The following is a 27,936-nucleotide window of genomic DNA, read 5'->3' on the forward strand; positions in this document are numbered from 1 at the left end:
GTTGGTGACGATGGCAGCATTGTAGATGAGGTCAGAGATGCAGCCTAGGGAGGTCTGGGCAGGGAACACATCCCAGCAGGGGAGCCGCTCACTGGCCCTGGGCTCTACTCCCAGCACCCCAGCCTGGCCAGGGCTGGGCAGAGGCCGCTGGGCTCCACCCTGGCTGCAGGAGGGCTGGCAGCTGTCCTCCCCCTGGAGCTGTTGGGGGAAGGCAGAGGCCAGGCAGGGCAGTGCTTGGCCTGGGCACAGCTGGAAGGAGCCGCCTGGCACCTGCTGGCCTCTGGGCCCTGGACGCTGGGGCCGGAGGGCGCCTGCTGGGGCTGGTGGGGGGCAGCTGCCTGGATCCCTGGGGCAGCCTGGCTGCTCTAGCTTCCGGCTCTTCATCCTCCGGGCCCGGCGGTTCTGGAACCAGACCTGGGGAGAGAAGGGCCATGAGGGTCTCTGCTGCCCAGCCCTGCCCACTAGCAGCCCAGGGCAGCTGCACCCGGCTCACCTGGATCTTGGCCTCGGGCAGGCGGGTGAGCTCGGCCAGGCGCTCGCGGGTGCTGATGTCCGGGTAGGGCAGTGCGACAAAGACCCGCTCCAGCTGGCTCAGCTGCGACCGGCTGAACGTGGTGCGCTTCCTCCTCCTGGGCCCCGCTGGGCCGTCCCCTGTGGCAGGGCACGGGGAGAGCTCAGCCACCTGCGGGGCGCCCACAACCAGCCCCTGCCCTGCGTGCCCCCCAAAACCGGCCCCCACCCTGCAGTCCCCTGCAACCAGCTCTGCCCTGTCCACCCCTGCAACCTGTCTCCCGCCTGAGCCCCCCACAACTGGCCCCCACCCTGCCTGACCCCACAACCAGCCCCACCCTGCCCGCCCCCTGCAACCGGCAACCGACCCCCACCCCGGAGCCCCTGCAACCAGCCCCGCCCTGCCCGCCCCCACAACTCAGCCCCTGTGCCCCGCAACCGGCCCCCACCCTGCCCGCCCCCCACAACCAGCCCACGCCCCAGAGCCTCCCACAACCAGCCCCGCCCTGCCCGCCCCCACAACTCGGCCCCTGTCCCCCGCAACTGGCCCCTGCCCTGCCCGCCCCTGCAACCTGTCTCCTGCCGCGGAGTCCCCCGCAACCGGCTCCGCTCCCCGCCGCCGAGCCCCCCGCACCCCGGAGCCGCCGCAGCCCCAGCCCTGCCCACGGCCCCCTCTGGGCCGGGCCCTGCGCCCCGGGAGACTCGCCGGCCGCCGCCACTGCCCGGCACCCACCTGCGCCGCGGAGCCCGCGGGCGGGCGGGGGGCAGCGGCCGGACTCCCCGTCGGGGAAGAAGCGGCGCGGGCCCGTCCCGCTCATCCTGCCCCGGCCCCGGGTCCGGCCCCTCCTGCGGCGCGGCGCTCCCGGCCCCTTTATCCCCGGCTCGGCTCCGCTCCCCGCCCGCGGCCCCCGGGGCTGGCACCGCCCAGCGCGGCCGAGGCGGCTCCGATCGCCTCGTGCCCGGGAGCCGGGCCGGGGCTGGGAGCGTTTCCTGCCCTGCCCGGCCGGGCTGCGGCCCCCGCTGGCCTGCACGAACCCAGGCGGTGCCTCAGTTTCCCTGGGCGCAGCAGCCGCGTGTCCTGTGGTGGCTTCTCACACCTCGGCCAGGCCCTGCGGGCGCTTCGCAACCCAGGCAGCGGGTGCCCCCTTCCGCCCCCGGGAGCGGGACACAGGCGAGAGGAGGGGCCTGGCTGGTGCGAATGGGAGCTGGGCTGGGAGCGGGGCAGTCTGGGCTGGCTCGAGAGGGAGGGGACCAGGGCCCGGCTCGGCGACCCCTCTGGGCCCCTCTCCCCAGGGTGGATGGTGCTGACAGCTGCTGGTCCCTGTGCTGACCCGTCTGTTCTGCGCCGTGTCCCTGTCGCCTGATAACCTCCTGTTCTCCCTGCTGGGCGAGTCGCCTCTGCCCGCGGGCGGGGCAGGGCCGGGGACCCCCCTCCCCCTGCGCTCCCAGCTCAGCTGCCGGGTCTCCTGGCTGCGCTGGGCCGGAGCCCCGCTTCTTCCGCGGCAGGGCCGGGCCGGGCCGGGCAGCGGTTCCGAGTGCCCGGCGAGCGGACAGCGCAGGGCTGGGCTGGCACTGGGGAGGCGGCGGCTGCAACGAGCGCACTCGGCGGGCGCAGAGGAGCGCTGGGTGCGTGGGGGAGCTCTTCTGATGCTGCGGGGGGCATGGGAGAAGGGCTGGGCGAGCCATGGGACACTGGGCATGAGAGAAGCCCTGGTGTGCCGTGGGGCACTGGGCGTGCGAGAAGCAGTGTGTGCACCGTGGGGCACGGGGCATGTGAGAAGCCCTGGTGTGCCGTGGGGCACGGGGCATGAGAGAAGTCCTGGGTGTGCCGTGGGGCACGGGGCATGAGAGAAGCCCTGGGTGTGCCGTGGGGCACTGGGTGTGCGAGAAGTCCTGGGTGTGCCGTGGGGCACTGGGCATGAGAGAAGCCCTGGTGTGCCGTGGGGCACTGGGTGTGCGAGAAGTCCTGGGTGTGCCGTGGGGCACTGGGCGTGTGAGAAGCAGTGTGTGCACCGTGGGACACTGGGCATGTGAGAAGTCCTGGGTGCGCCGTGGGGCACGGGGCATGTGAGAAGTCCTGGGTGTGCCGTGGGGCACTGGGCGTGCGAGGGGAGCACTCACCGCGCACTGGCTGCCAGAAGAGCTGTGTGTGGGAGCCTCTCGTGGGTGCTGCAGAAGCTCCTGCAGGCAGTTTCTCCACCCCCCGGTGACTGAGGCCGGCCACTGTGCTGCCGGGGCCCTGGCGACTCCCAGCATCCCGCGCTCCCTGCAGGCCTTCTCCGGGCCCAGGGCTGGGCTGTCCCAGCTACTCACACGTGTGGTGATGGCTGGTGCTGCTCCTCTCGCCTCCATGTTCCAGGCCGCGGGAGCCCCTTGCAGCCCTCAGCAGCTGAGGCTGGACACAGAGCTCCCCTACACTCCCCCCAGCCCCTTGCCCCCCCGCCCTACCCCAGGCATGGCCCAGTGCAGCCAGGTGAGTCTGCCGTGTGGGGCGTGTGGGGCGTGTGGGACATGCCCCAAGCACAGTGGTCCGCCCCGTCCTGCTGGCTGCCTGTTGGCCCCAGGCTGCGTCCACCATGGGAGTCCTGCCCCTCTGGTCGGGCTTGCCCGGGTGCGGAGCACATGGCTGGGGCTGGGCCCGCTCAGGGGAAGCTGGCTGATGCTGCATCTGCCTGCCGGGGCTGGCAGCCACCTGCTCCTGGGTCCCGCCAGACCCTGGTGCCCCAGCCGTGTGCATACATTGGGCACTCCACTGGCTGGACCCCCACATACGACCGGTCTGCTCTGGTGGGTCACCCTCCCACAGACAGTGACCCCTCCTCAGCGGCAGGGCCCCAGTGCCAGGCTGCCTCCCTCCCTGCCAGCGCACAGGGGTACCCCCGCCCCAGCACCCGGCTCTGCCTCTCCCCTCCCTCCCTGCCAGCGCACATGGGTACCCCCGCCCCAGTTCCAGGCTGCCTCCCGCCCTGCCAGCACACACAGGTACCCCTGCCCCAGTGCCTGGCTGTCTCCTGCCCTGCCAGCACACAGGGGTACCCCCACCCCAGGGCCTGGCTGCCTCCTGCCCTGCCAGCACAGAGGGGTACCCCCGCCCCAGGGTCTGGCTGCCTCCTGCCCTGCCAGCACAGAGGGGTGCCCCCGCCCCAAGGCCTGACTGGAGCAAGCCAGGGCTGCCTTCAGCTGATGGGCTCTGCTTGTCCTTCCAGCTGCTGATGGAGCTGCTGCCCCACAAGGTGGTCATTGCCCAGAGCAGGTGCAGGTTCCCGGGGGCCAGGCAGGGATCCCCACGGGAGGGCCCAGGTCAGCCCAGGCCCAGGTCAGCCCAGGCCCAAGCCGCCTTCTCTGGCTCCCTGGCTGCTGGGTGGGACACGGTGAGTGTCAGTGGGGGCTGGGCAGGGATACAATCCCTGGAAGGCCAGGACGGGAAGCAGCATAGGACGTTGCCAACCCTCCAGGATTGTCCTGGAGTATCCAGGACCCAAAGATTGTCATGTGGTGAAACCCCCAGGCAGTGGGTCAATCACAGTTGGTAACCACCGGGGTAACCGTGGCCGGCTTTGCTGTAGATCCCACATGCATGAGCCGTGCAGGCTCCACCGAGCTGCAGGGTGGGGGGCCAGGGGCTGCAGGGTGCACCAGGGATGCTGTTGCACGAGCTCTGCACTGGTACCCAGCTGCTCCGGGGAGACACAGCCCCGGCCCTGCGGCCCCCACACCCAAGGGCGCAGAACCAGGCTTCCTGGGGGAGCTGGAGCCAGCCCAGGGGCGGCCCTGGCGCCGGGTGCAGGTACAGGGAGCCTTTCCCAGCAAGCGTTGTGCAAGCCAGGCTGAGGGACCTGTGGGTTGGGGGGGCCCGGGGCGGGGGCCCAGCCCTGGTTCCCTGACCCCCCTTGCAGCCAGGCCGGGATGGGCCTGGGGAGTGCTGGCACTGATGGCCCCCATCCCCGGTTGGCAGCAGCCAGTGCTGCACTCTGCAGGAACAGCCCCAGTACTCCAGCCCAGGGCTGTGGCTGCACCCGGGACCGACCCCGAGCACATGCCTGGGGACCAAGGGATCCATTCTCCCCTTCAGTGCTGTGGCGAATGCCCCCCGTCATGGGCACGGCCGGGACACAGGGCCCTGCAGGTGCCAGAGAGGCTGGTGGGACCTTGCTGAGGTGCGGCCACGCAAAAGCTGCTGCCCTGTGGCCCCGACAGACACGCTCCAGCTGACACCGAGTTCTCGGTTTATTTGCCTTTAGCCAAAGCCCCAGCAGTGGCGGCTGGGCGGGACGCCAGCAGCCCGGTGCTTGGGCTCTCCTCTGCGCTCAGGGGCAGCCCAGCCAGTACTGGGCGATGGGCCGGGGGTAGCGAGGGCGCACCCAGTCCACACGCCTGCTGTGCAAGTTGAGGCGATAGTACTTGTCTGCAGGAGAGAAGGGGGGCCCGTCAGAACCCAGGGAACAGGGCCTGGGAGCAGCCCAGGGCTCTGCTCACCTCACCCTCAGCCGCAGCAGGAGCAGAATGGCCCTGCCAGCCTAGAGCCAGCCCTGCCCAAGGCTTTGGCCTGAGCCCAGGCCCTGCAGCCCAGCCTGCCCCTCTGTGAGGAGCTCCTCACCCCCAAGTCCCGCCTGCTCCCTCCGGCACGTGGCACCTCTCCGCGCGTCAGCCCACCGTGCTGGGTCCGGCCAGGCAGAGAGCAGGCCCAGGGGCCAAAGTGGCTATATGGCAAAGCTGAGCCACGCCGGCTGGTGACGCTGGCACACGCCGGGGAGTTGGTGCTGCTGGGACCCACCTGCCACGAAGAAGTAGACGCTCTGGATGGGCTGGCACTGGGAGCCCCCCAGCAGCCAGTCCTTGTCTGCGGAGGTGGACTCCTCCTGCAGCCAGTCCCAGAAGCTGGGAGCTGCCGGCCGCCGGCTCCTGTACCGCTTGCGGTGCCGGCGGGATTTCCTCCGTCGAGCCCAGCCACTAGCCCTTGAGGGCACGTAGATCCTGCCCGCCATGGCAGCATCCAGGTGACTCGGCACCCCCCTCCAGTCTCTGCTGATGTACCATGGCCCCCTGGGCCCACCTAGCAGAGCAGCACAGGGTGGGGGGCAGGAGGGCATGAGGCCTGGCCTCCCTGCCGCCTGACACGTGGGTCCCAGCGCTGGTACTGCCTTGCCCAGCAGGGAGGCAGCAAGGAGAGGGGCCTCAGGGTCTCTAGCCCAGGCAAAGTGGGGGGCAGAGCCACCCCAGCCCCTGAGATAGGGCAATAAACCAGCAGGGGAGGGAGACATGGTTGCAGGACCCAGCCCTCCGGGGGGGGCGGGGCATCACACCCAGCCTGGTTCTCCTCCTCCCCAGCTTTCAGCTGCCCTCGCCCAACCCCAGGCTCCAGCTAAAACAAGGAGCCCCTGGGCCTGGGTGCAGCCCATGGGAGCAGCGCCTGCAGGGGAAGAGGACAGGTGCAGCGGGGACATGGGCTGTGGAGTGCCGGGCAGCTCCGCCTGGGGCTGGCTGCCAGCACACCCTTCCGGGGCCCTGCACCCGAGAACTTGGCCTCTTGCATGTGTCAGGTGGAGCTGGGCCCCCTGAGGATCAGGGTCCTCAGCTGGCCTGTCCCATTTACCAGCTGACCTGCCCATCTTCAGCACCTCCGCTGTGCATGGCCCCACCTCCAAAGCCCTCGCACCTCCCACAGCCAGGCCTCTGGTTCCCCGCCTCGCCCCACTGCTCCGCCCAGCCCCAGCGCCCTGCTCACTGTGCCTGCTGCTCTCAAAGAGCAGCTGGAAGATGTCCTCCCAGCTGTTGTCCTGCATGAGTGCGTAGTGGTCAAACACCAGCGAGGGGGAGGACAGCTCGCACTCCGGCTGGCTGGGCTGGTTGGCAAAGTCGTATGCCCAGTAATACTTGCCTGGGAAGGAGACGCGGGGCTGGTCAGGCTGGGAGGCTGCCATCCCTGGGGCTCCCAGCTGGGAGAGACACTACCGGGGGCTGGGCCCAATGCACAGCCGCCTCACCCTGCTGGCTAGGGCAGACGGGGCGGCCCGAGCCTGGGTCTAGCCGGCAGGATGAGGGAGGGGCCTGAGCCCAGCATGCAGGTCTCCCTAGCGTAGCCAGTGCTGGTCACTGTGCCCAGTGTTGATGGGTTAGTAGCACCCCAGGGCTGGCTGGGGAGGCGTGAGATGCAGGGCTGGCAGGAAAGGCTGAGCGCGGCAGAGCACAGCAAGCAGCCCAGACACCGCCGGCTACAGGCCAAGGCGCGGTTAGAGTCTGAGCCCTCCCCGTTCACCCCACCGCTGGGGTATGTGTCCCTAGGCCCGGACAGTGGGCACCATGCCCAGGGCACTGGGGAGGGGAGGGTTCAAGGGCATCCCCAGGATTCCTGGGGCCCTACGCAGTACTGGTACACTGGGGTCCCTATGCCCAAAGGCAGCCGAGGTGCAGGGGGGTTCAGAGATGTTATTTTATGATCTGCAGCAACAGGGTAATGACATATTTTAAAGCAAGTTTTAACCTGGGGACCTGTCAACTGACAGTAATTCAGAAACTGACTGTGTCTGCCCAGGGCTGGCCCGCGCCTGTGAACCGGGCTCGTCACCACGCGCATGGCCCCTTCACTGGTTCTGCTGCTCATAGCTCTGGCAGCGACTCTGTTAACGAGAGCCTCTCGCAAGGGAGCAGAGTCCCAGAGCGGCTCGGCCCTGGCCAGTGGGTGCACTTTGAGACCCAGTGGTGCCCCATCTCACAGCATACTTGGCATATGGGTGAGGAGGGCCCTGGGAGGGGTGCTCAGCCGGGGCAGGGGCTGGAGGCAGGTACTCGGGCCAGGCTGGGAAAGAAGCTCCTTTACCTTTGAAGAAATAGCCCCTCTCCTTGCCGCGGTAGCTGTCTGCTGGGAGGGCGAAGGCCGCGTCGATGTTGTCGGGGATGCCCTGGAAACCCTCTGAGATGTTGCGGGGATAGCCAGGGTCCAGGGCCCCGTCATCAAAGCGCCAGTACTGGCTGCCCTGGGGGACACAGCCAGGAGGCAGGGTCAGCGGGGCACAGGCGCCAGGCAAGCAGGACTCCAGCCAGGAGCCCGGGCCCCTGCCCGAGAGCAAGCCCCCGCTGCCACGCCCAGCTCAAAGGCCACAGGCGGGGGACACGCCTCCGCTCCCCAGGGCAGCAGGCCTGGCGGGGGCCTCCGCTGGGGCAGCCTGGCAGTACGGTGGAGGTCGCAGTCAGGCCCTGTGCCCACGGCCCCACCTTGAAGATGTAGGTCTTGCCCTGGCAGTTGATGCGTGTGAAGGCAGCGTCCACAGGCCCCTCGATGCCCCAGACGTCCTGGATGAGCTTGGGGTAGCCGGGTCGCACGCTCTTCTCGTCCAGTTCATAGACATATTTCCCTGAGTGAGGGGGAGATGGGGAGCTGGGGGGGCAGCTCTCACCCCCCCAGCATGACACCCCCCACCCTCACTTTGTCCCCAGGCGCGTCTCCCTGCCGCGAGCGTGCACTGGGACAGGCTGGCTCCCCACTGCATGCCCAAGCCAAGGACAGCCACGCAATGCCCACGACCAGAGCTCCGCCAGACTGAGGGTGTGCAGGACTCAGGTGGGTGCCAGCTGGGCTGGTGGCCTGCACCCCTGGGAACTGGCAAGCGGCAAGCGTCCCAGAGGGGGAAGCCTGTGCAGCCCTGTGCCATGCTCTGCCCAGCCCTGCCCAGAGCCCTGCCCAGCACCTCGGAACGCGTAGAGAGAACCGTTCTTCAGGTCCGTGAACGCGTCAAAGGGCTTCCCGCTGCACAGCTCCTCTTCCTCCTGCACCTCCAGCAGCTGCAGCTCCTCCTCCTTCCCCGGCGGCTGCAGCTCCTCTTCCCTCCCCAGCGGCTGCAGCTCTTCCTCCTTCCCTGGCGGCTGCAGTTCCTCCGGCCCAGTGGGGACCAGTGAGGGGGCGCCAGTGTCTGGCACCAGGACCGAATTGACGGCCGTAACAGTGGTTTGCTCTTGGGCTGTGGCCAGGGAGTCAGTCCCGGGGCTGAGGCCCTCTGTGGTTTCCTCCCAGGTAGCGTTGGTGCTGTAGTCCCCATATTCATCCTCGGGAAACGCAAACATGTCCCCGCGGGTCACTGGGTCCAGAGTGAGAGAGAGGTTCAGTGTGTGAAGCCAACAGCCACTGCAGCCCCGAGCTGCACCCAGCTCTGCCTGGCAAGTGGCACGTGCTGCCAGGAGGCTTGTTCTATTCTGGAGGGGCAGAGGAGTCCTTCCTCCAAACCCCATCTTGTGGCCTCTCTGCCCCTTGGAAACCACAAGGGACTTAGTGACAGGGGCTCAGCCTCAGCCTGCCCCAATGGAACGGCCCCCCAGCCACTGCTGCCGGGGTTCAGCAAGGCACCCACACACGGTGCTGGCCGGACCCACAAGAACCTTGTGACGTTACTGGAGTTTTACAGGAGCTGCGAAGCTGTTTCTGCACCTACTCCACTGAGTTTGCGCCAAACCTCGTGCAAGTGCAAGTGGGCCAGGTGAGCTGCCGAATGAACCCCCTGAATGGGTTTCTGCTGCTTACATGCCCCAGCGTGACGCTGGCCCTGTGTTAGAGCTGGCATCCTAACGGTAGCTGTGGTCATCCCCCGCCCCAGCCGCAAAGACTGGCCAATCAGACACAGACTTCGAATCCCCAGCTTAGGAATTTACCCAAGACGAGTCATCTGGGAATGGGCCAAGGGAAGAGGGCCCCAGCAGGGGACGGACAGGTGATGCTCCATCGCCTACACCACAAAGCGGGGGGGCGGGGCCCGCACAGCACCTCTGGCACTGGCCAGCCTGAGACCACGGCGCTCAGCCGCCACCTTGGGAGCAGTCTGCCAGAACGTGTCTGCCAGAGCGAAGCCTGGATGGACTGGGGGTCCGTCCCTCAGAGGAGGCATTGTCAGAGGCTTTCTGAACAGCAGCTGGTACCACCGGCTGTAGCCTGCATCACCAGCCGTGACTGGTTGTGTCATTTAACCACTTCAACCATTTTTCTCTCTCTGCTGATTAGGAACACTAGAGCTGTTAGATCCTGAAGGCTGGGCCCAGCGTGCTGCTTTGGGTAAGCTCTCAGTTACCTGGGGGTGTGGCTGCTCCCCGGGGGCTGGAGGAACGTGTGGGGCTTTTGTACCCCTCCCCTGAGGAGCAGGGCTGCTGGTGTGGGCACTAGGGGCAGCTGGAGGGTCTGTGGGTTTGCTTGTGCGGCTTCTGGCCGGCCAGAGGGCAGCAGAGGCACGTTACTGGCTGGCTTGGTTCGCCTCACCAAGAAGGGGACCCCCCACCGGGCTGTGAGCTGCCAGGTTTTAAGCAATTTGCCCAGGACTGGCTCTCAGTTGTGCCCCAGAAACTCCCTGGCTGTTACTGCTGACCCCAGCACATGGCCACCAGCAAAGCTGGCTCCTCACACCAACCTGCCCCTTGGGCAGTGGCACCCTGTGGCTCCCAGCCAGGCACAAGGGCCCTGCTGGCTTGTGCCTGCTCCCTGCTGAGGGGGATGAGTGTACCTTTTTGTCCGCAGACGGCGCTGTAGTCACTGCAGCAGCTCTGGTAGTAGGTGCAGAGGGCATCACACTGGCACTTCCGCTCGGCGTCAAAGCCATCCTCGCAGTGGCCAACGCAGGACTCTGGAAGGGAGCAGTTGGCACCAGCAACTTGCCACATGGCGAGTGAGCCGCAGCCTGGGGCAGGTGCCAGCACCCCCTCCCCCATCACCAGAGCTGGCTGGCTGCTGGCGCAAAGGGCTGTAGCCATTGTCAGCCTGTCACCAGGGCAGCAGGCAGCTCATTCCTGCGGCAGGCCAGCCCCGTGCCCGGCCCCAGGTCTTGCTTGTCTGGGCCCTTGTTCCCACCTCTCCCTGCTGTGCCACTCCTAAAACTCCAGCCTCAGCTGGAGCTGCGAGGGGCCAGCTGCTCATGCTGCCCGGTGTGCCAGATGCAGACCTGCCAGGTGAGAGGTCTGGCTGCTCCCTTAGAGCTCCCAGCCGCAGACCAGGCCACCCCAGCCAGATGCTGAGAAGGCTCCTGGGGCACTTGCCTGCTGCTTTTTCCTGGGCCCCTGGCCCAGCTGGAGGCCCCCTACCCCCTGCACCCATCAGACCCGCTTGTGTGCTCGCCAGCCGACTGCAAGCCAGTGCAGGGAATTCCAGGAAGGGGCTGCCAGGGGGAGCGCAGCCGAGGGGCGAGCGGAGCCTCACCTTCCGCTGCTAAAGCCAAGCAGAGCAAACCCAGCAGCAGCGCAGGGAGCAGCAGCTTCATGGCCTCCGGTGGGGAGAGCAGGCTGAGGCTGCTGCTGGGGCTGGACTGCAGCCGCTGTCGCAGGCACTGCCTGTTTGCTCAGCCTGCCCCTCCGCAGGGAGAAAGCAAATAGTGGAAGGTCAGGTCAGCAGAGCGTGGGGTGACTGACCTCCCAGCCTCACCCCAGGAGGCTGGGGTGGGAGCTGAAGCCCTGCAGGGACTGGCTATTGCAGGGATGAACTAAACTGGGGTGCACACAGCTAGGGGCAGTGCCAATGCTAGAGCCAGGTGTGAAACTCACGGGCGGGCATGGGCCTGGGAGACGTCCCACCACCAGCACTGGCTAGTGAGCGGCTCCCTTGCTTCTATGCCAGCTGGGCCGGCAGGCGGGCAAGGAGAGGCCTCATCAGACAGTCCAAGTCGGAGGCCCAAGAGGCCCGCCAGCCCATCCAGCTGAGCTGTATGCCAGGCTGCAGCACCAGCCAGAGCCAGCCAGCCCCATGCACAAAGCCCGAACACCCCAGCTGAGGGGGGTTAACATACCCTCCGCTGTTCCAGCCCATCGCTGCCGTGAAGTCACACGTGTGACGGAGACTCCTAGCCCAGCGCCCGCGGTGACGGCCACGCGAGCCTCTGAGCTGGCATTTCCCACTGGGAACTCGCCGGCCCGCACTGCTGCAGCGGAGCTGTGGGAACGGGCCCCATGCAGCCCTGCGGCAGGGACGCAGCAGGGCGGGTGTCACCCTTCGTTGGACCTGACTCACACCATGTGCCCCCCTGGGGCTGGCCAAGCGGGCACGTGCCTCCCAGAGGTGCCGGGATGGCTGTGCTTGACAGCGAGTAAAGCTGGCACCCGGGTATCAGCAGCTGCAGGGCCGGAGACAACCCGGCACCCCACAGTGGGGGGCAGGAGCTGGGGGCCCCTTGCACATGTTCTCTGCACTCGCCTGCTCACTGGGTACACAAAGTGCCATGTACTCTGCTCCCAGCCTTCCCTGGCCAGCACAGCCTGGTGTTACTAATTAACATAAACTTGGCTCCACTGCTGGGTTCCTGATAACTCCCAGCCACCAGGGCAAGGAGCAGAACCGCTCAGGGCCAAGGGCCATCAGTGCTCAGGCTGCACACACTGCTAAGGGGGCTCTGCCAGCTGCTCTGCCCGTGGAGGGGTGGGGGCGTGCCCTGGCTCCAGCTGCGCACTGCCATCGTTAACGAGTTATAGAGGACGGGGGTTCTGGGCACAGCTGAGGGAATCAGCCCAGGCTATAGTGCTCAACACTGGGCCCCTTACAGCCCAGGCTGTGATTTCTTTCTCACTAAGGCAAATCAAACCAGCCACAAAAGTACTTCTGTCAGTCCCACTGGCCTGTCAGAAGCCATACAAGCAAACCCACAGATTCTCCAGCTACTTCAAATGCCCAGACTACAAGCCCCCTTTACTCAGGTGAGAGGTCACTAAAACTTATTTCACCAAATCCCCACAGATTCTTCCAGGCCCCAAAGGGACTAGCCACATTCCCAGGTCAATATATACTTGGATCTTACACAAAACAGCACACTGGGCCAATCCTTTAGACTCTAAAATCTAAAAGTTTATTAAGAAACGGAAAGAAAGAAAGAAAGAAAAAAAGAACAGGGTGTGAGAGAAAAATTGTTAAAGTGATATATTACATACATCAGCTAAAGCTATTGATACAGGCCAGTGATGTTATATGCTGATTTCTTGCAAGTCTCTGAAAGCACCCCCCATAAGAGGTGGAATCCCAGTTTACACAGACTTAATTCATGGAGACTGGAGAGCCAAGATGGTCACTGCCAGGGCCATCTTACAGTTTGCCCTGTTGAGAGAAAACTTTCTCCTCCTGTAGGCCATGCAAGGCCCACCTGACCTGGTGGGCTGTTGTGGCACACTGCCATTTGTTGCTGAGTTAGCTGGCAAGCCCCAGTCCATTTCCACAGCATGTGGAATTAAGATCTGAACCTTTGTTGTTTAGTCCATCATCCTGGCTAGGAAGGTGACCACACTTCCTGTCGTCTACCCTTAGCTCAAGAACATTTCTAGTTTAGGCATAACGCCAGTATCTATAACTTGACGTACACACATGGCACAGACATGCAAGTAACAAACAGATTCAGGGCATTACCAGCTTTCATTAGACATCTCACGTGGGTCATCTGGCACAAGGTTTGGTGCCAATTATGTACAATGGCAACAGAAATGGCTTCAATATTCAATTTAAAAATCCAGTAATGTCACCTGTGTGAGGGAAGCTGCTGGGCTTTTGTCAGCCAATGCCCAGGTGCCAGCTAAGGGTCTGGTGGGGCAAAGGGGGTGATGCCACACCAGCAGCTACGCTAAGCAGCCAGGGCAGGCTGGGTTCTTTGGTTTGTGTTTAGTTCGGGTACAGCAGCAAGAGGAAAATTACACTTAGAGAGGCTTTAACAGTTACTTTTTATTTATACAAAGATGAAAACAATTTAACTAAGACAAGTGATTAAAGTACAAGTTAGTACTCGTGGTTCTTAAAGGGGAAACGACACAATTTAACTTAAGAAAAGTTTTAGACAAACTTGCTAGCTTAAACTAATACAAGTAATGTGTACACAAGACAGGCAAGTTGCAGGTGTGATTTTCACCCCTGCCTCTTAGACCTGGTGGAACCAGAGTCTTTCCCTCAATTCCTATAGGAAAGAAGTGTAATACAGGTGTAATTCTTACCCCTGCCTCCTAGATCCGGTGTGACCCAGAATCTTTCTCTCAATCCCTCGGGAAGAAGTAGATACGAACCAGGCGTCCCCAGTCTCAGGAGTTAATTCCAGACCTGGCCAGCAGGTGTAGATGATTGAAACTCAAAGGGGGGTTGGTTGCCAAACCCCTTTATACTCCTTTTGTCACGTGCGCTTCTTCCTGGTCTCAAGTGGCCAATTGGGAGGACTATGTTTGAACCCCAGGTTTCCCAGGGAAGGTGCAAGGCTCCATTCGCACCTGTGAATTGTGGACAATTGGGCACCTTTGGAGGTGATGGGCGGGGGTTCCCCCTTCTTCCTGGGGAAGTGATCAAGGCGTGTCAATTACCGAGATCAGCCAGAAGGGTGGCCATTAGCTAGCCCATCCACTGTCTGGTTTTTGTGTATAGCAGAGAGGCTGGGCGAGACAGCACAGCTGCGTTCCCAGGACATCAGAGGCTACCTGTCTCCCCTGCTTGTTTCTCTCTCTGTCTCTCCCAGTGCGGGGGAGAGGAAGAAAAGGCCAAGTGGGGGGTTCATGTCTGGCTACAGCTTGGCCTGGCAGGGGAAGCCAGTCTGTGCTCTGCTAGCTGCCCCTGCAGGAGGCATGTTTATTTCTCACCCGGTCACCTCTGCTGCAGGCTGGCAGCCAGAGATGAGCTTTCTCCCAGCCCCTGTATGGGGCAGTCAGTAGGCGCCGGTCTCCAGAGACAGAGGAAGGAGGGAGGGGCGGGGGGAAGGCAGGCTGCTATGAACAAGGGCTGCCACTGATTGTTAGTTCAGCCATAAAGGCAAATTATCTCCCTATGTCCAGGCAGGGCACAGTCAGCCCCTGGGCTAAATCCAGCCTGCCAGGCTTGGTGCTCCCCTCTTCCCCCAGGCTGCAAGGTGGTGCTGGTTCTTCAGCCATGCAGGGGGCACTGAGGCTGGAACTCCACCACATGGGATGGGGGCACTGAGCACCAGCCCTGGCTCCCCACACTGGGGGGCAGCCCTGAGTCTCACAGGCCCAACAGGTGAGCTGGGGCTGGATCTGTTCCGTGGCTCTGCCTGGCGGGGGAGGAAGTGGCCCAATGTGTTGCAGGCCCTGACCCACGTTGCTCTTATTGGCCAAATCACTGCTACTGGACACATGGCAGGGGGGTATCCCTGCAGCACACAAAGCCATGTGCCCCTCCCCCCAAGCTGCATCAGGTAGGCACCGATGTCTCCCTCCTGCCCAGACCCCAGCCACAACCTGTGTGCTCCCACAGACCCTGCACCCCCTTCCCAGCAGGACCCCCCCAGCCCACTCTTGCATCTTACATCCCACCCTGGCCTGCACCTTATGCCCCCCAGCCCCTGAACCCCCCAACTCCTGTGTGGACCTTACCTCTTGCCCAGACCCCAACCTGCTCCCCAGCAGCCCCCTCCCATGAACTGAACCCCTTAGTTTGGCCCCCCCGAGACTGGGAAGCCCCCACAAAATCTACTTGCCCCATCCCCCCAGCTGCGGGGTGGAGCATGAGGGCAGCAAGGGGGTGGTTTTTGTTCCTGCTTCTCACTCGTGGGGCCACGTCCATGAGGGTTTTTTCCTCCTCACTTGGGCCTGGCCACTGGCACGTGGCCCCCAGGGATTAGTCTCGGGGCCGGTGACCCTCAACACCCCAAAGGGCTCCCCACCCACCCTGGCAGCACGCTGGAGCTGGGGCTGGCAGGAGGCGGTGTCTGCAGCGTTGGGCCAAAGGCGGCTCATGGCGGCCGCGGGGCGGGGGGGGAGCTCTCAGAGACTGGTGGGGGCTCTCTGTGGAGCTAGACGGGTCTGGAGTCCAGAGGGGAGGGAGGGGGGCCCCCTGCGGAGGAAACATGCAGGGAGTGGTCCGAGGCACACGGAGCTGGAAGCCCCGGGGCTCAGGCTGCACCAGCTGGGGGTGGGAGCTGAGGGAGGCCGGGGCGGACCAGCTGGGGGCATCCCTGCTCAGCGGATTGCCAGAGCACCTCCGGAGGCAGCAGGAGGCGGGGATGCTGTTGCCATGGAGACACATCCTCCTTGCAGGGCGGGACCCGAGCGGTGACGTCATCCCCGAGAGGGGGCGGCGGGCGGAGCTGGGCAGGGCCTGGAGCAGGCAGCGCCGGCCCCCGCCCGTCACCCCAGCACCCCGGCAACGCCTGGGGCGGGGAGAAGGAGCTGGCACAGGCCGAGCACTGCAGCTGGTACCCAGCCCTGCTCTGCCTGCTGCCATCACCGCCTCCACCCGCTGCTGCAAGGAGCCCCTCTGCCAGCCGTGTGCCGCATCCCGCACCCCTGCCTTGCGGTGCGGGCTGAGCGGCGATGCGCTGCTAGGGGTGGCCCATGGTGCTCACCCTGCTCGTCTCCATCTACAAGCTGGGCCGCTTTTTTGCCATGGCCTGTTCAGAGCGGCTGTCGGTGTCTGAGTCCATGAGCCAGGGGTGCCTGTGGTCCGGGGCAGGGGCTGCCCCTGGCCACTGCAAGGTGTCCCCTGGGGTGAGCACCGACGTCCGGGGAGCTCTGGATCGGATCCTGCCTCACCTGCACCTGGCCCTTTCCTCCATGAAGCAGGTCACCGAGCCCGAGGCGCTCCGGAAGGGCATCGCTGAGACCTTCCAGCTGGTGCAGGAAGCCTGGGTGATGCCCACCTTGGGCAGAGATGTGGCTAAGGCTCTGTGTGACACAATCCGCCTGGAGGGAGGCCTGGACCTGCTGCTGAACCTGCTCCAGGCAAGTGAGCTGGAAACCAAGTGCCAGGCGGGCAAACTGCTGGAGCAGATCCTGATCGCAGAAAACAGGTGAGTCTGCAAAGGGCATGTATCTGGCAGAGCCCTCCCTCCTCCAGAACCCCTGAGACAGAGACCCTCCCCACTGCACAGACACCCACCCCGCTCCCAGACACTTCCCAGTGCACAGACACACATGCCCCAGCTCCCAGACACCCCTGTGGGAGGGTCAGTCTCATTCCTGGGCCCCAGGTCCTCCAATCAGTCTACTGGCCCCACCATATGAACCCCATTACCCTTGCTGGGGAAAGGGGGCAGTCTGGGGGGGAACCTGGTCCCCACCCACTTGTTCTGGGTTCCAGCCCAGGGACTCTGCATTGTCGCTTCCAGTGAGGGCTAACTCCCTTCGCCCTTGCCCCTGCAGCTCCTCTCCCTGGGCCACTTCCCCCAGCCGATTGCCCCAGTATGTCCTTCCTCTAGTTGTAACCGTGGCAGCAAGTCCCCTTCCTTGGTTTGGCTCCTCTCGCTGATCCGTTCCTCACAGTCTCTGGTGGAGCTCCAGGCCCCCCTGGGTTGGGGCAGTCCAGCCCCCTGGGTCGCTGAGGCTCCTCTCCTCTTTTGTGATCCCTGGTGTTCCTCTAAATCTCCTTCCCTCTCCTTCACCACCCTCCCAAACTCTCCTTCACCACCCTCCCCTTGCCTGTGTGGAGAAAGGCTTCTAAAGGGAGGCCTGAGTGGGATCAGCTGGCGCCAAGTGCTGGCACCTCAGCTGTGCTCCCACTTTGATTGTCAGCTCTTTGTCTCCTCTCTGGTTTTCCTCCTGCCTCCCCTCTCCTGGCCCAGGGTTCTCTGCTCGGTGTCCCCCTCCGGTTCCCTCATTTTGAACCTTTGACCCTCACTCCTGTCCCTGTTTTTTCTTTCGTTGTCCCCCGTACTCACTGGGGGCCGCGGCTTCTTTTTAGTGGGCTCCCTCTCGCCCTGAGAGGAGCTTTTTAGCCGTGGGCAGGCTATGCCCGCCCGGCCAGCCGGCCTTCCAACAGGCTCTCCAGGCCCCACCCTGCCAGGCCCCCCCACTGAACAGACACCTCCCAACTCCCAGATACTTCCCACTGCAGACACCTCCTCCAGGGTCCAGATACCCCCACTGTGCTCGTGCGCACACACACAGACAGTTCCCAGATACCCCCACTGCGCTCGTACACACACACGCACACACACAGTTCCCAGATACCCCCACTGCGCTCGTACACACACATGCACACACACACAGACAGTTCCCAGATACCCCCACTGCGCTCGTACACACACACGCACACACACAGTTCCCAGATACCCCCACTGCGCTCGTACACACACATGCACACACACACACACAGTTCCCAGATACCCCCACTGCGCTCGTACACACACACGCACACACACAGTTCCCAGATACCCCCACTGCGCTCGTACACACACATGCACACACACACAGACAGTTCCCAGATACCCCCACTGCGCTTGTGCGTGCACACACACACACACACACACACACACAGACAGTTCCCAGATACCCCCACTGCACTCGTACGCACACACACACACACAAAAACAGTTCCCAGATACCCCCACTGTGCTCGTGCGCACACACACAGACAGTTCCCAGATACCCCCACTGCGCTCGTACACACACACGCACACACACAGTTCCCAGATACCCCCACTGCGCTCGTACACACACATGCACACACACACACACAGTTCCCAGATACCCCCACTGCGCTCGTGCGCACACAGACAGTTCCCAGATACCCCCACTGCGCTCGTACACACACATGCACACACACACAGACAGTTCCCAGATACCCCCACTGCACTCGTGCACACACACGCGCACACACACACAGACAGTTCCCAGATACCCCCACTGCGCTTGTGCGCGCGCACACACACACACACACACACAGACAGTTCCCAGATACCCCCACTGCGCTCGTACACACACACGCACACACACAGTTCCCAGATACCCCCACTGCGCTCGTACACACACATGCACACACACACAGACAGTTCCCAGATACCCCCACTGCGCTTGTGCGTGCACACACACACACACACACACACACAGACAGTTCCCAGATACCCCCACTGCACTCGTACGCACACACACACACACAAAAACAGTTCCCAGATACCCCCACTGTGCTCGTGCGCACACACAAAAACAGTTCCCAGATACCCCCACTGCGCTCATGTGCGCGCGCACACACACACACACACACACACACAGAGTTCCCAGATACCCCCACTGCGCTCGTACACACACACGCACACACACACACAGACAGTTCCCAGATACCCCCACTGCACTCGTACGCACACACACACACACAAAAACAGTTCCCAGATACCCCCACTGTGCTCGTGCGCACACACAAAAACAGTTCCCAGATACCCCCACTGCGCTCATGTGCGCGCGCACACACACACACACACACACACACAGAGTTCCCAGATACCCCCACTGCGCTCGTACACACACACGCACACACACACACAGACAGTTCCCAGATACCCCCACTGCGCTCGTACGCACACACACACACACAAACAGTTCCCAGGTACCCCCACTGCGCTCGTGCGCACACACACAGACAGTTCCCAGATACCCCCACTGCGCTCGTGTGCACACACACAAACAGTTCCCAGATACCCCCACTGCGCTCATGTGCGCGCGCACACGCACACACACAGAGTTCCCAGATACCCCCACTGCGCTCGTACACACACACGCACGCACACACACAGACAGTTCCCAGATACCCCCACTGCGCTCGTACGCACACACACACACACACAAACAGTTCCCAGGTACCCCCACTGCGCTCGTGCGCACACACACAGACAGTTCCCAGATACCCCCACTGCGCTCGTGTGCACACACACAAACAGTTCCCAGATACCCCCACTGCGCTCATGTGCGCGCGCACACGCACACACACAGAGTTCCCAGATACCCCCACTGCGCTCGTACACACACACGCACGCACACACACAGACAGTTCCCAGATACCCCCACTGCGCTCGTACGCACACACACAAACAGTTCCCAGATACCCCCACTGCGCTCATGCGCACACACACACAAACAGTTCCCAGATACCCCCACTGCGCTCATGCACACACACACACAAACAGTTCCCAGATACCCCCACTGCGCTCGTGCGCACACACGCACACGCACAAACAGTTCCCAGATACCCCCACTGCGCTCGTGCGCACACACGCACACACAAACAGTTCCCAGATACCCCCACTGAGCTCATGCGCGCACACACACACAGTTCCCAGATACCCCCACTGAGCTCGTGCGCGCACACACACACAGTTCCCAGATACCCCCACTGCGCTCGTGCGCACACACACACACAGACAGTTCCCAGATACCCCCACTGCGCTCGTGCGCACACACGCACACACAAACAGTTCCCAGATACCTCCACTGTGCTCATGCGTACACACACAGACACACAAACAGTTCCCAGATACCCCCCCTGCGCTCATGCGCACACACAAAGACAGTTCCCAGATACCCCCCACTGCGCTCATGTGCGCACGTGCACACACACACACACACACACACACACACACACACACAGAGTTCCCAGATACCCCCACTGCGCTCGTGCGCATACACAAAGACAGTTCCCAGATACCCCCACTGCACTCATGTGCGCACGTGCACACACACACACACACACACACACAGAGTTCCCAGATACCCCCCACTGCACTCGTGCGCACACACAAAGACAGTTCCCAGATACGTCCACTGTGCTCATGCGTACACACGCACACACGCACACACACACAAACAGTTCCCAGATACGTCCACTGTGCTCATGCGTACACACGCACACACACACACACACACAAACAGTGCCCAGATACCCCCCCTGCGCTCATGCGCGCGCACACACACACACACAGTGCCCAGATACCCCCACTGTGTGCACACACGCACACACACACACATGCGCACACACAGAGTTCCCAGATACCCCCCATAAGCTGCACAGAATCCCGCCCCCTGCACATCTCACATGGCCATGCCTGCCCCACAGCAAGACCATCCCACACGGAGATCCACCCACGCGCACCTGCCACCTCCTCGTGGTCCAGAGACCTCCAGAACATGAGACAGACCAGCACCCCTGGACACACTCCCTGCCGACCCTCCCTCCACACAACTGAGGCAGGTGCTCCCCAGTCCCCTCCCATTTCATACTCCACCTGTCCCAGGGTCCCCACCCCCGGCCCAGCTGTGCTTAGCTCCCACCTGCAGGCTCCTAGACTGGGGCTTGGCGGCACTCAGCAAACAGGGCCTCTCCAGTAACACGCTCCCTTTGGGGGGTCTGTCTCTAGCGGCAGCCTGGGAGGGGAGGGGAGGGGAGGGGAGGGGAGGGGGTGCCCCCTTGGCTTGCTGCAGAGGCTGATGAACCATGGTGATGACAGACATGCCTAGGGACCTGCACGTCACCCTGCTGTGCCAGGTGCTGAACAGAGACCTGAGATGGACAGGCCAATGTATTTGCTCAGATGGCCCTAAACACCAAGCTGGGACGGCGGTAGCCAAAAGCGGCTGAAGGACTTCCTGCCTCGGTCGGACCTCTGGCGGGGACACCTCCAGGTGCGCCCAGTAACCCAGAGGGCGTGCAGGCCTCCTACTCCCTGTGTGCCCAGCACAGCGTGCATGTGCCCAGAAGGGTGCTGCTCTCTGGCACAGACCACAAGTGGGGCTAGGCAGGATGGTGTCTGGGACTTGGAGTCTTCGGCTGGCCTGGCAGCGCCTTGTCAGGATGGGGGCACACGTGTGCAGAAGGGCTGGGACAGCTTGGCTCTTCCCGCCTCTGAGCAGGCATGTTCAGCTCTCTGTCCCCTGACAGCGGCCAGCTCCGCAGGATGATGCCGTGCGACCCCCACCCCTGCACTGCCGCATCACCCGGAGGAAGGCGCCTTCACTGGGATGAATCCCAACAAGTGATGCTTCTAGTCCAGCAGCCACCTGCTAGCGCCTGCTGGGGCTGCCGGAGCTACAGGTCCAAGTGCTCAGGACGGGGCCCAGCTCGGGTAGCTGGGGCATGTGGTTCTTGGCCCTCTGGGGAGATGGGAGCCCAGCCCCGACCTCAGCAGGCTCCGGCTCCAGTGCCTCGTGCACAGCCAACCGCATTCGCCTGGCTTGCTCTGATGGCACCGGCCTGCCTGCTTGGTGGGACTAGGCACTGGGCTCTAGGCTCCAGCCTGGCCAGACCCCGGTTTGCAGGGCAGAGCGAGGCCTCTGGGCTGAGCCCTCCCTTTGCGCGAGGGAGGCCCTGGCACTCAGCGCTTTCCTCATGGGCACCGGTGGCCCCCTGCAGGGAGAGTGGTGCCAGGAAGGCCTCCGATGGGGGTTGGGCCCTCCCAAGGCCCAGTGTCAGCCTGGTGCTTCTCAGGGGGCAGCTCCCCTCACCTTGGCCCTTCCCAGTGCACCAGCCAAAGGCCTCCCAGGGGCTAGTCAGAGGCCAGCCACTGACCCGCCAGCCCAGCCCTAATGTGCGGAGCCTCCCCGAGGCCTCTACCAGCACTGCCCACCCAGTGACCCCACTGCCTTTGGGCCACGGCGTCTTGCACGTCTCCCTGGTTGCAGCCCCTCTTGTGACAGGTCTGTACCATACTCTGCTAACGTCACCCCTCCTGGGGCAAGCACCCGGGCACGTGCCACGCAAGCCGGGGGGCACCGGGCACGGCTGCAGGCTCTGCTTCCAGCCCGCTGCTTTTGCTGCAGGGACCGCATTGCCCGGATCGGCCTGGGGGTGATTCTGAATCTGACCAAGGAGCGAGACAGCCCCCAGCTGGCCCGCAGCCTCTCGGGCATCCTGGAGCACATGTTCAAACACACCGAGGAGACCTGTGCCCAGCTCATCTCTGGCGGGGGCCTGGATGCCATCCTCTACTGGTGCCGCTGGACTGATCCAGTGGTGCTGCGCCACTGCGCCATGGCCCTGGCCAACTGCGCCATGTACGGCGGGCAGGCCAACCAGCGGCTGATGATCGAGAAGAGGGCAGCCGAGTGGCTCTTCCCCCTGGTGTTCTCCAAAGAGGATGAGCTGCTCCGCCTGCACGCCTGCCTTGCCATCGCGCTGCTGGCCACCAACAAGGAGATGGAGAAGGAGGTGGAGCAGTCAGGGACCCTGGCGCTGGTGGAGCCCTTCATCGCCTCCCTGGACCCGGCCCGCTTTGCCAGCGACCTGCTGGACAGCAGCGACAACAGCCAGGGACGGACGGCCAAGGACTTGCAGCGTCTGGTGCCCCTGCTGGAGAGCTCGCGCCTGGAGGCGCAGTGCATCGCTGTCTTCTACCTGTGTGTTGAGGCTGCCATCAAAGCCCGGCAGAAGAAAACCAAGGTAAGGCAGGTGTGGCAGGGCTGAGCTTGCCTCTCAGCTGCCCCACACCCAGCCCGGTGTGCTCCAAGCTCTGCCTGTGGAGGAGGGGTGGCCCTGCAACGCCCCATGCGGCCCAGCCAGCAGGAAGGGGCTGGGGATGTGAGGGTTCCTGCTCTTCTCCACCCAGATCTTCAGTGAAATCGGGGCTGCCCAGAGCCTGAGGAGGATCGTGTGCTACTCTTCCAACAGCACGGCCTCCGGCCTGGCCAAGACGACGCTGCACCTGATGGGAGAGGCGGTGCCTCGCCGGATCCTGCCCACCGTCCCCAGCTGGAAAGCCAGCGAGGTGCAGACCTGGCTGCAGCAGACTGGCTTCAATGACTACTGCCAGAGCTTCCTGGTAGGGTGCGGGCGCAGGGTGGGGGGGTAAAAGGCCCTTAGCTGGGCACCCCCTGCAGCCGGGGCCCCTCCTTTTTGCAGGCGTGGGCGGAATAAATTGTCCTGCGCACTGAGGAGCTCTGCAGGCACTGGCACCAGAGCGGCTGGTGGCCACTGCCACACCTGGGCAGCCTCTGCACATGGCGCCATTAGCCGAGAGCAGAGCCGGGCGACCTCGGCCAGTGTCACGGCTGGCCCGTGCAGCGTGCCCAGAGCAGGAGGCAGCCCTCTGGCCACACGCATGGCCAGCTGTATTGCCGGCTTGGGGTACCTTGGCCCATGTGCAGCGGGGGCAATAGCTGGCAGGCGGAGCTGGCAGGATGGGGAGGCCAGCAGGCGAACGCCTCTGCAGGGCTCTGCATGCTCCTGGCTAAGCAGGCCCAGCTCTGGAGGGCAACGCTGACGGCGTAGGACCCTGGGATGGCCCAGGCGGGCTGCGCGCTGCACGGCCGGCTCAGCCGCCTGCCCTGCCTGCAACGCCCCCAGCCCAGGGCTCCAGGGGTGCAGCCGGCTGGAGGCAGCTTTGCCATCTCCCGTCTTGGCAGGATCATGAGGTGGACGGGGACCTTCTGCTGCGCCTGACAGAGTCAGACCTGCAGGCAGACCTGGGGATGGCCTCCAGCATCATCCGGAAGAGGTAGGCCCTGCGTCCCAGAGCAGTGCCGGCCTCTCCCCCAGCAGCCGCTGCAGAGGCAGGCGGGTGAGACCAGGGCGGAGCCCTTCGTGCGACCGCCGGCAGCGGCTTCTGAGCTGGCACAGGCAGACGCATGGGCGCCCACAGCCCTGCCCTTCCTGCCGCAGGGGGTTCTCATGGGGTGGCTGACACCAGCTGGAAGGGACTCTCCTCAGCACAGAGACTAGGAGGGGCCCTGGGTGCTGCTCAGAAAGCCTCGTCGCATCCCTGGCTGCAGGACACAGCTGTCCCTTGGCGGCTCAGTGCAGAGATGTTCCACTAGTCAGTCACCCAGCTGCCCAGGCACCCGGCCCCTCAGCCTCTGGGCGGCCACCCCTCCTCCGCTTTGCACCAACTCCCTGCCTGAGCCAAGCCCTTTGTGACGTTGTGGGGGCGGGTATGGCTTTTACTACCCTGTAGTGCCTCAGTTTCCCTGGGCATAGCATCAGTGCATAGTGGTGAGGGGCATTTCAGTGCGATGACTTTGCAGAAGTCACAATAGCCTTCCCTGCCCTTTGTAACCCAGGCAGTGGGTGCCCCGTTCCTTCCCCAGGAACCGGACACAGGCAGGAGGAGGGGTCTGGCTGGTGTGAATGGGAACTGGGCTGGAAGTGGGGCAGTCTGGGCTGGCTGGAGAGGGACGAAGGGGACATGGGCCAGGCTCGGGGACCCCTCTGGGCCCCTCTCCCCAGGATGGATGGTGCTGACAGCTGTTGGTCCCTGTGCTGACCTGTCTGTTCTGCGCTGTGTCCCTGTTGCCTGATAACCTCCTGTTCTCCCTGCTGGGTGAGAGTCACCTCTGGCTGCGGGTGGGGCAGGGCCTGGGGAACCCCCCGCTCTGTGACACTCAGCTGGTCCCGCTCTCTTGACTTGCCAGGTTCTTCCGGGAGCTGACAGAGCTGAAGACCTTCGCCAATTACTCCACCTGCGACCGCAGCAACCTGGCCGACTGGCTGGGCGGCGTGGACCCCAAGTTCCGCCAGTACACGTACAACCTGGTGACCTGCGGCATCGACCGGAACTTCCTGCACCGCGTGACAGACGAGCAGCTGCAGGAAGACTGCCACATCCACGTGGGCTTCCACCGCATGCGCATCCTCTCGGCTGCCAGGGGTGAGGCCTGAGGCCAGCTCCCCTGCCAGGCTGGCTGCAGGCTAGACCCCGACAGGGCTGGCCAGGCCAGGGGCGGGGCCGGCTGGGACTAGTCTGGCTGTGGGTACTGGCCAGGGATCACCACTAACTCCGCGTGTGATCCATTCCCATGTCTAGAAATGCTTCACTCCCCCCTGCCATGCAGTGGCAGCAAATCCACGGCCGAAGGCCCTGATGTCTTCATCAGCTACCGCCGGAGCACTGGCTCCCAGCTGGCCAGGTGGGTGCCCAGCGCTCTGCCCACAAGGCTCCCTCTGGAGAAGGCGCCGCGGCTGCCCTGTGCCAGGCGGCTGATGGCCCAGGAGTGAGCTGGGTGGCCAGAGGGAGTGCTGCAGGCTGCAGCCCGGCTGATTGGCAGAGCAGTCGCAGAGCAGAGCACGAGAGCTGTGCGGGGCAGAGGGAGATCACTCCCCACCCCAGGGCTCAAAGCTCCTCCCTGCTAGCCCTGTGCAGGCCCGGGCCAGCAGCTACCGCTGCGCGGGCCGTCTAGCTCTGCGGAAACCTGCCCTCAGCTCCTGTCTCAGGGCGCGCCTGGCTGAGCCGCCACGGGCAGGGGCTGAGCTGTGGGGGTCTCGCTTACCCGCAGCCTACTGAAGGTCCACCTGCAGCTGCATGGCTTCAGCGTCTTCATAGACGTGGAGAAGCTGGAGGCGGGGAAGTTTGAGGACAAGCTGATCCAGAGCGTGACGAGTGCCCCCAACTTCGTGCTGGTTCTCTCGCCACACGCGCTGGACAAGTGCATGGGGGACCCCGAGCTCAAGGACTGGGTGCACAAGGTGAGCCCCTGCGCACAGCTGCCCTGCCGGGGGGGGGCCATGAAGAGGGAGGGGCTGGAGGTCACTCTGCCTGCGCTGGGGCCTGAGCCGTGGGTTTTCCCTCAGGAGATCGTGACGGCCCTGAGCTGTGGGAAGAACATCATCCCTGTGGCCGACCATTTCGAGTGGCCAGACCCACAGGACCTGCCTGAGGACGTGCGGCCTGTCCTGAAGTTCAACGGCATCAAGTGAGTGTGGCTGTAAGGGCGGAGCGCGGCGGCCGCGCTGGGGGCGGCAGAGCGAGGCTGCGGAATGCCCCATGGGCAGGGATGGCGCCCGGGGGCACCAGCCCCAGCGGGAATTTTCATCTCCTGGTCTGCTCCCCACTCGGCCTCTGGCCCCCAGCTGCCTGGTGCCAGGACCTGCGTCCCTCTGATCCTTCAGCCAAAGGAGGGAGCTGGTGCCCCACCGCCCCCCACCAGCCACCTCCTTGGCCCCATCCTTCCAGCCTCTTCCCCGACCCCAGGGGCCTCAGCAGCCAAGGCCCACTGGCACTGAAGAGTAGTCCAGGCTGCCCATGGCCCAGGCTTCACAGCAATGCCCAGGAGCGCGAGGCCCCTCGCTACCACCTGTCCACAACGAGGGCACCTGCTCGGGGCCATTGGCATTCAGCTCCCTGATGCCAGAGCTGGCACAGAGTCTGCAGCCTGGGGGAGGGGGTCTGATGCTGCCCATGGTGCACAGCCTGGGAGCTGGGGACAGGCTCTGACGGTGCCCATGGCACATGGTCAAGCAGCCCGGGGGGAGGGTCTGACGGTGCCCCTGGCACACAGCCTGGCAGCTGGGGACAGGCTCTGACGGTGCCCCGGCGCAGCGTCTGACACTCACCTGCAGGCTCTCTGGCGTGCAGGGACCAGGGTGTTACAGCGGGTTTTTCTGCGTCCTACAGATGGTCCCACGAGTACCAAGAGGCCACAATTGAGAAGATCATCCGCTTCCTGCAGGGCCGCTCGTCCCGGGATTCCTCCGCGGGCTCAGAGAACAGCCTGGAGTGTGCCACTCCTCTCCGGCTGGCCTAGAGCCAGCCCTGCAGCCTGCCCCACCCCACCCCGCCCCGCACGGCCAGGCCAGGCTGCTCCACCAAGGCCGGCCGTGCCGCTTTCCTGAGCAGCCTCAGAGAGATCTCAGCCCTGGGCTTGAGAACACTGTGCTAGGGACTTCCTGCTACTGCCCTCCCCACGGGCGCTAAATCCTCCTTCTAGCACGTCCTGCTTGCAGGCCCCGGCCCCCTCCCTCACTCACGCAGGGCAAGAGACAGGCCCTTGGCGAGGGCAGCAGCAAACTCTAGTTACTGCCCAGCTGCAAATTCCGCCCAGGCACCGCAGGGGGCTGCTCGCCTGCTAAGACAGCCCCCACTTCCTACCCTCTGCTCCTACCGACTGGGCACCGCAGGGGGCTGCTCTCCTGCTAAGACAGCCCCCACTTCCTACCCTCTGCTCCTACCGACTGGGCACCGCAGGGGGCTGCTCTCCTGCTAAGACAGCCCCCACTTCCTACCCTCTGCTCCTACCGACTGGGCACCGCAGGGGGCTGCTCGCCTGCTAAGACAGCCCCCACTTCCTACCCTCTGCTCCTACCGACTGGGCACCGCAGGGGGCTGCTCTCCTGCTAAGACAGCCCCCACTTCCTACCCTCTGCTCCTACCGACTGGGCACCGCAGGGGGCTGCTCGCCTGCTAAGACAGCCCCCACTTCCTACCCTCTGCTCCTACCGACTGGGCACCGCAGGGGGCTGCTCGCCTGCTAAGACAGCCCCCACTTCCTACCCTCTGCTCCTACCAACTGGGCCTGCAGGCAGCCCAGTCCCTTCCCAGCGCCTGGATAGAGTGACAGCTGGTCCCTGTCCCACACGACACCCGCTCCTCTGGGTCTCTGCCACCCGAAGAAAGTGCGCTGCCGGGCGCCACGCCACGCCCCTCCCAGCCCCGTGGTGAGGTGCACAGCCCAGGCCGAGGGGGACACAGGACTGATGGGGCCTGGGGAAGGGCATGCCAGGATGGAGAATGCCCCCCCAGCTGCGCTGGCCTTGCTTTAGCTCAGGGTGAATCTTTCCCAGAGGCCTTTGCAAAGTGCAGCTTGTTCTGCTGCTCAGCTCCTGCCACGCTGGTGCCAGCGTCACGGTGCCTTCAGGCCCACGTGCTGGGCACCCAAGCCAGGCGCACAGCCGCATGGGGCCTGGCGCCTCCACTGCGGGGCGGCGGGTGCATCGCGCTCCCGCCAACTTTTTTCCATCCAGGTACGGAATAAATGCTGGTATTTACGTCTCCCTCACACCGGCTGGCGCCATTTGCTGGC

At 64.1% G+C, this 27,936-nt stretch overlaps 2 protein-coding genes across 3 annotated transcripts; one reads left to right on the forward strand and one right to left on the reverse strand.

Moving 5' to 3' along the window:
- Positions 1-4,730: 4,730 nt before the first annotated feature.
- Positions 4,731-10,503, reverse strand: VTN (vitronectin). Of its 2 annotated transcripts, none has more exons than XM_075013683.1 (7): positions 9,990-10,495; positions 8,196-8,582; positions 7,723-7,862; positions 7,328-7,484; positions 6,236-6,388; positions 5,285-5,563; positions 4,731-4,915 (listed from the first exon to the last, which is right to left on the reverse strand). In XM_075013683.1, the coding sequence occupies exons 1-7, from the start codon at positions 10,234-10,236 to the stop codon at positions 4,818-4,820; spliced, it is 1,461 nt and encodes a 486-aa protein (XP_074869784.1). In that variant the 5' UTR covers positions 10,237-10,495; the 3' UTR covers positions 4,731-4,817. The 2 variants fall into 2 exon arrangements, 1 of the variants encoding a protein (XP_074869784.1); XR_012648112.1 differs by lacking the exon at positions 5,285-5,563 and adding an exon at positions 5,108-5,284 and having other exon boundaries at positions 4,793-4,915; positions 9,990-10,503.
- Positions 10,504-15,575: 5,072 nt separating this feature from the next.
- On the forward strand, positions 15,576-27,903 carry SARM1 (sterile alpha and TIR motif containing 1). Its single transcript, XM_075013689.1, has 9 exons — positions 15,576-16,232; positions 21,967-22,585; positions 22,752-22,964; positions 23,548-23,639; positions 24,553-24,788; positions 24,945-25,047; positions 25,414-25,603; positions 25,709-25,830; positions 26,532-27,903. Exons 1-9 carry the CDS (start codon positions 15,778-15,780, stop codon positions 26,659-26,661), a joined length of 2,160 nt encoding a protein of 719 aa, XP_074869790.1. The 5' UTR covers positions 15,576-15,777; the 3' UTR covers positions 26,662-27,903.
- The last annotated feature ends 33 nt before the right edge of the window (positions 27,904-27,936 follow it).

This window comes from Carettochelys insculpta, chromosome 19, assembly GCF_033958435.1.
Source record: "Carettochelys insculpta isolate YL-2023 chromosome 19, ASM3395843v1, whole genome shotgun sequence".
NCBI classification, from domain to species: domain Eukaryota; kingdom Metazoa; phylum Chordata; order Testudines; family Carettochelyidae; genus Carettochelys; species Carettochelys insculpta.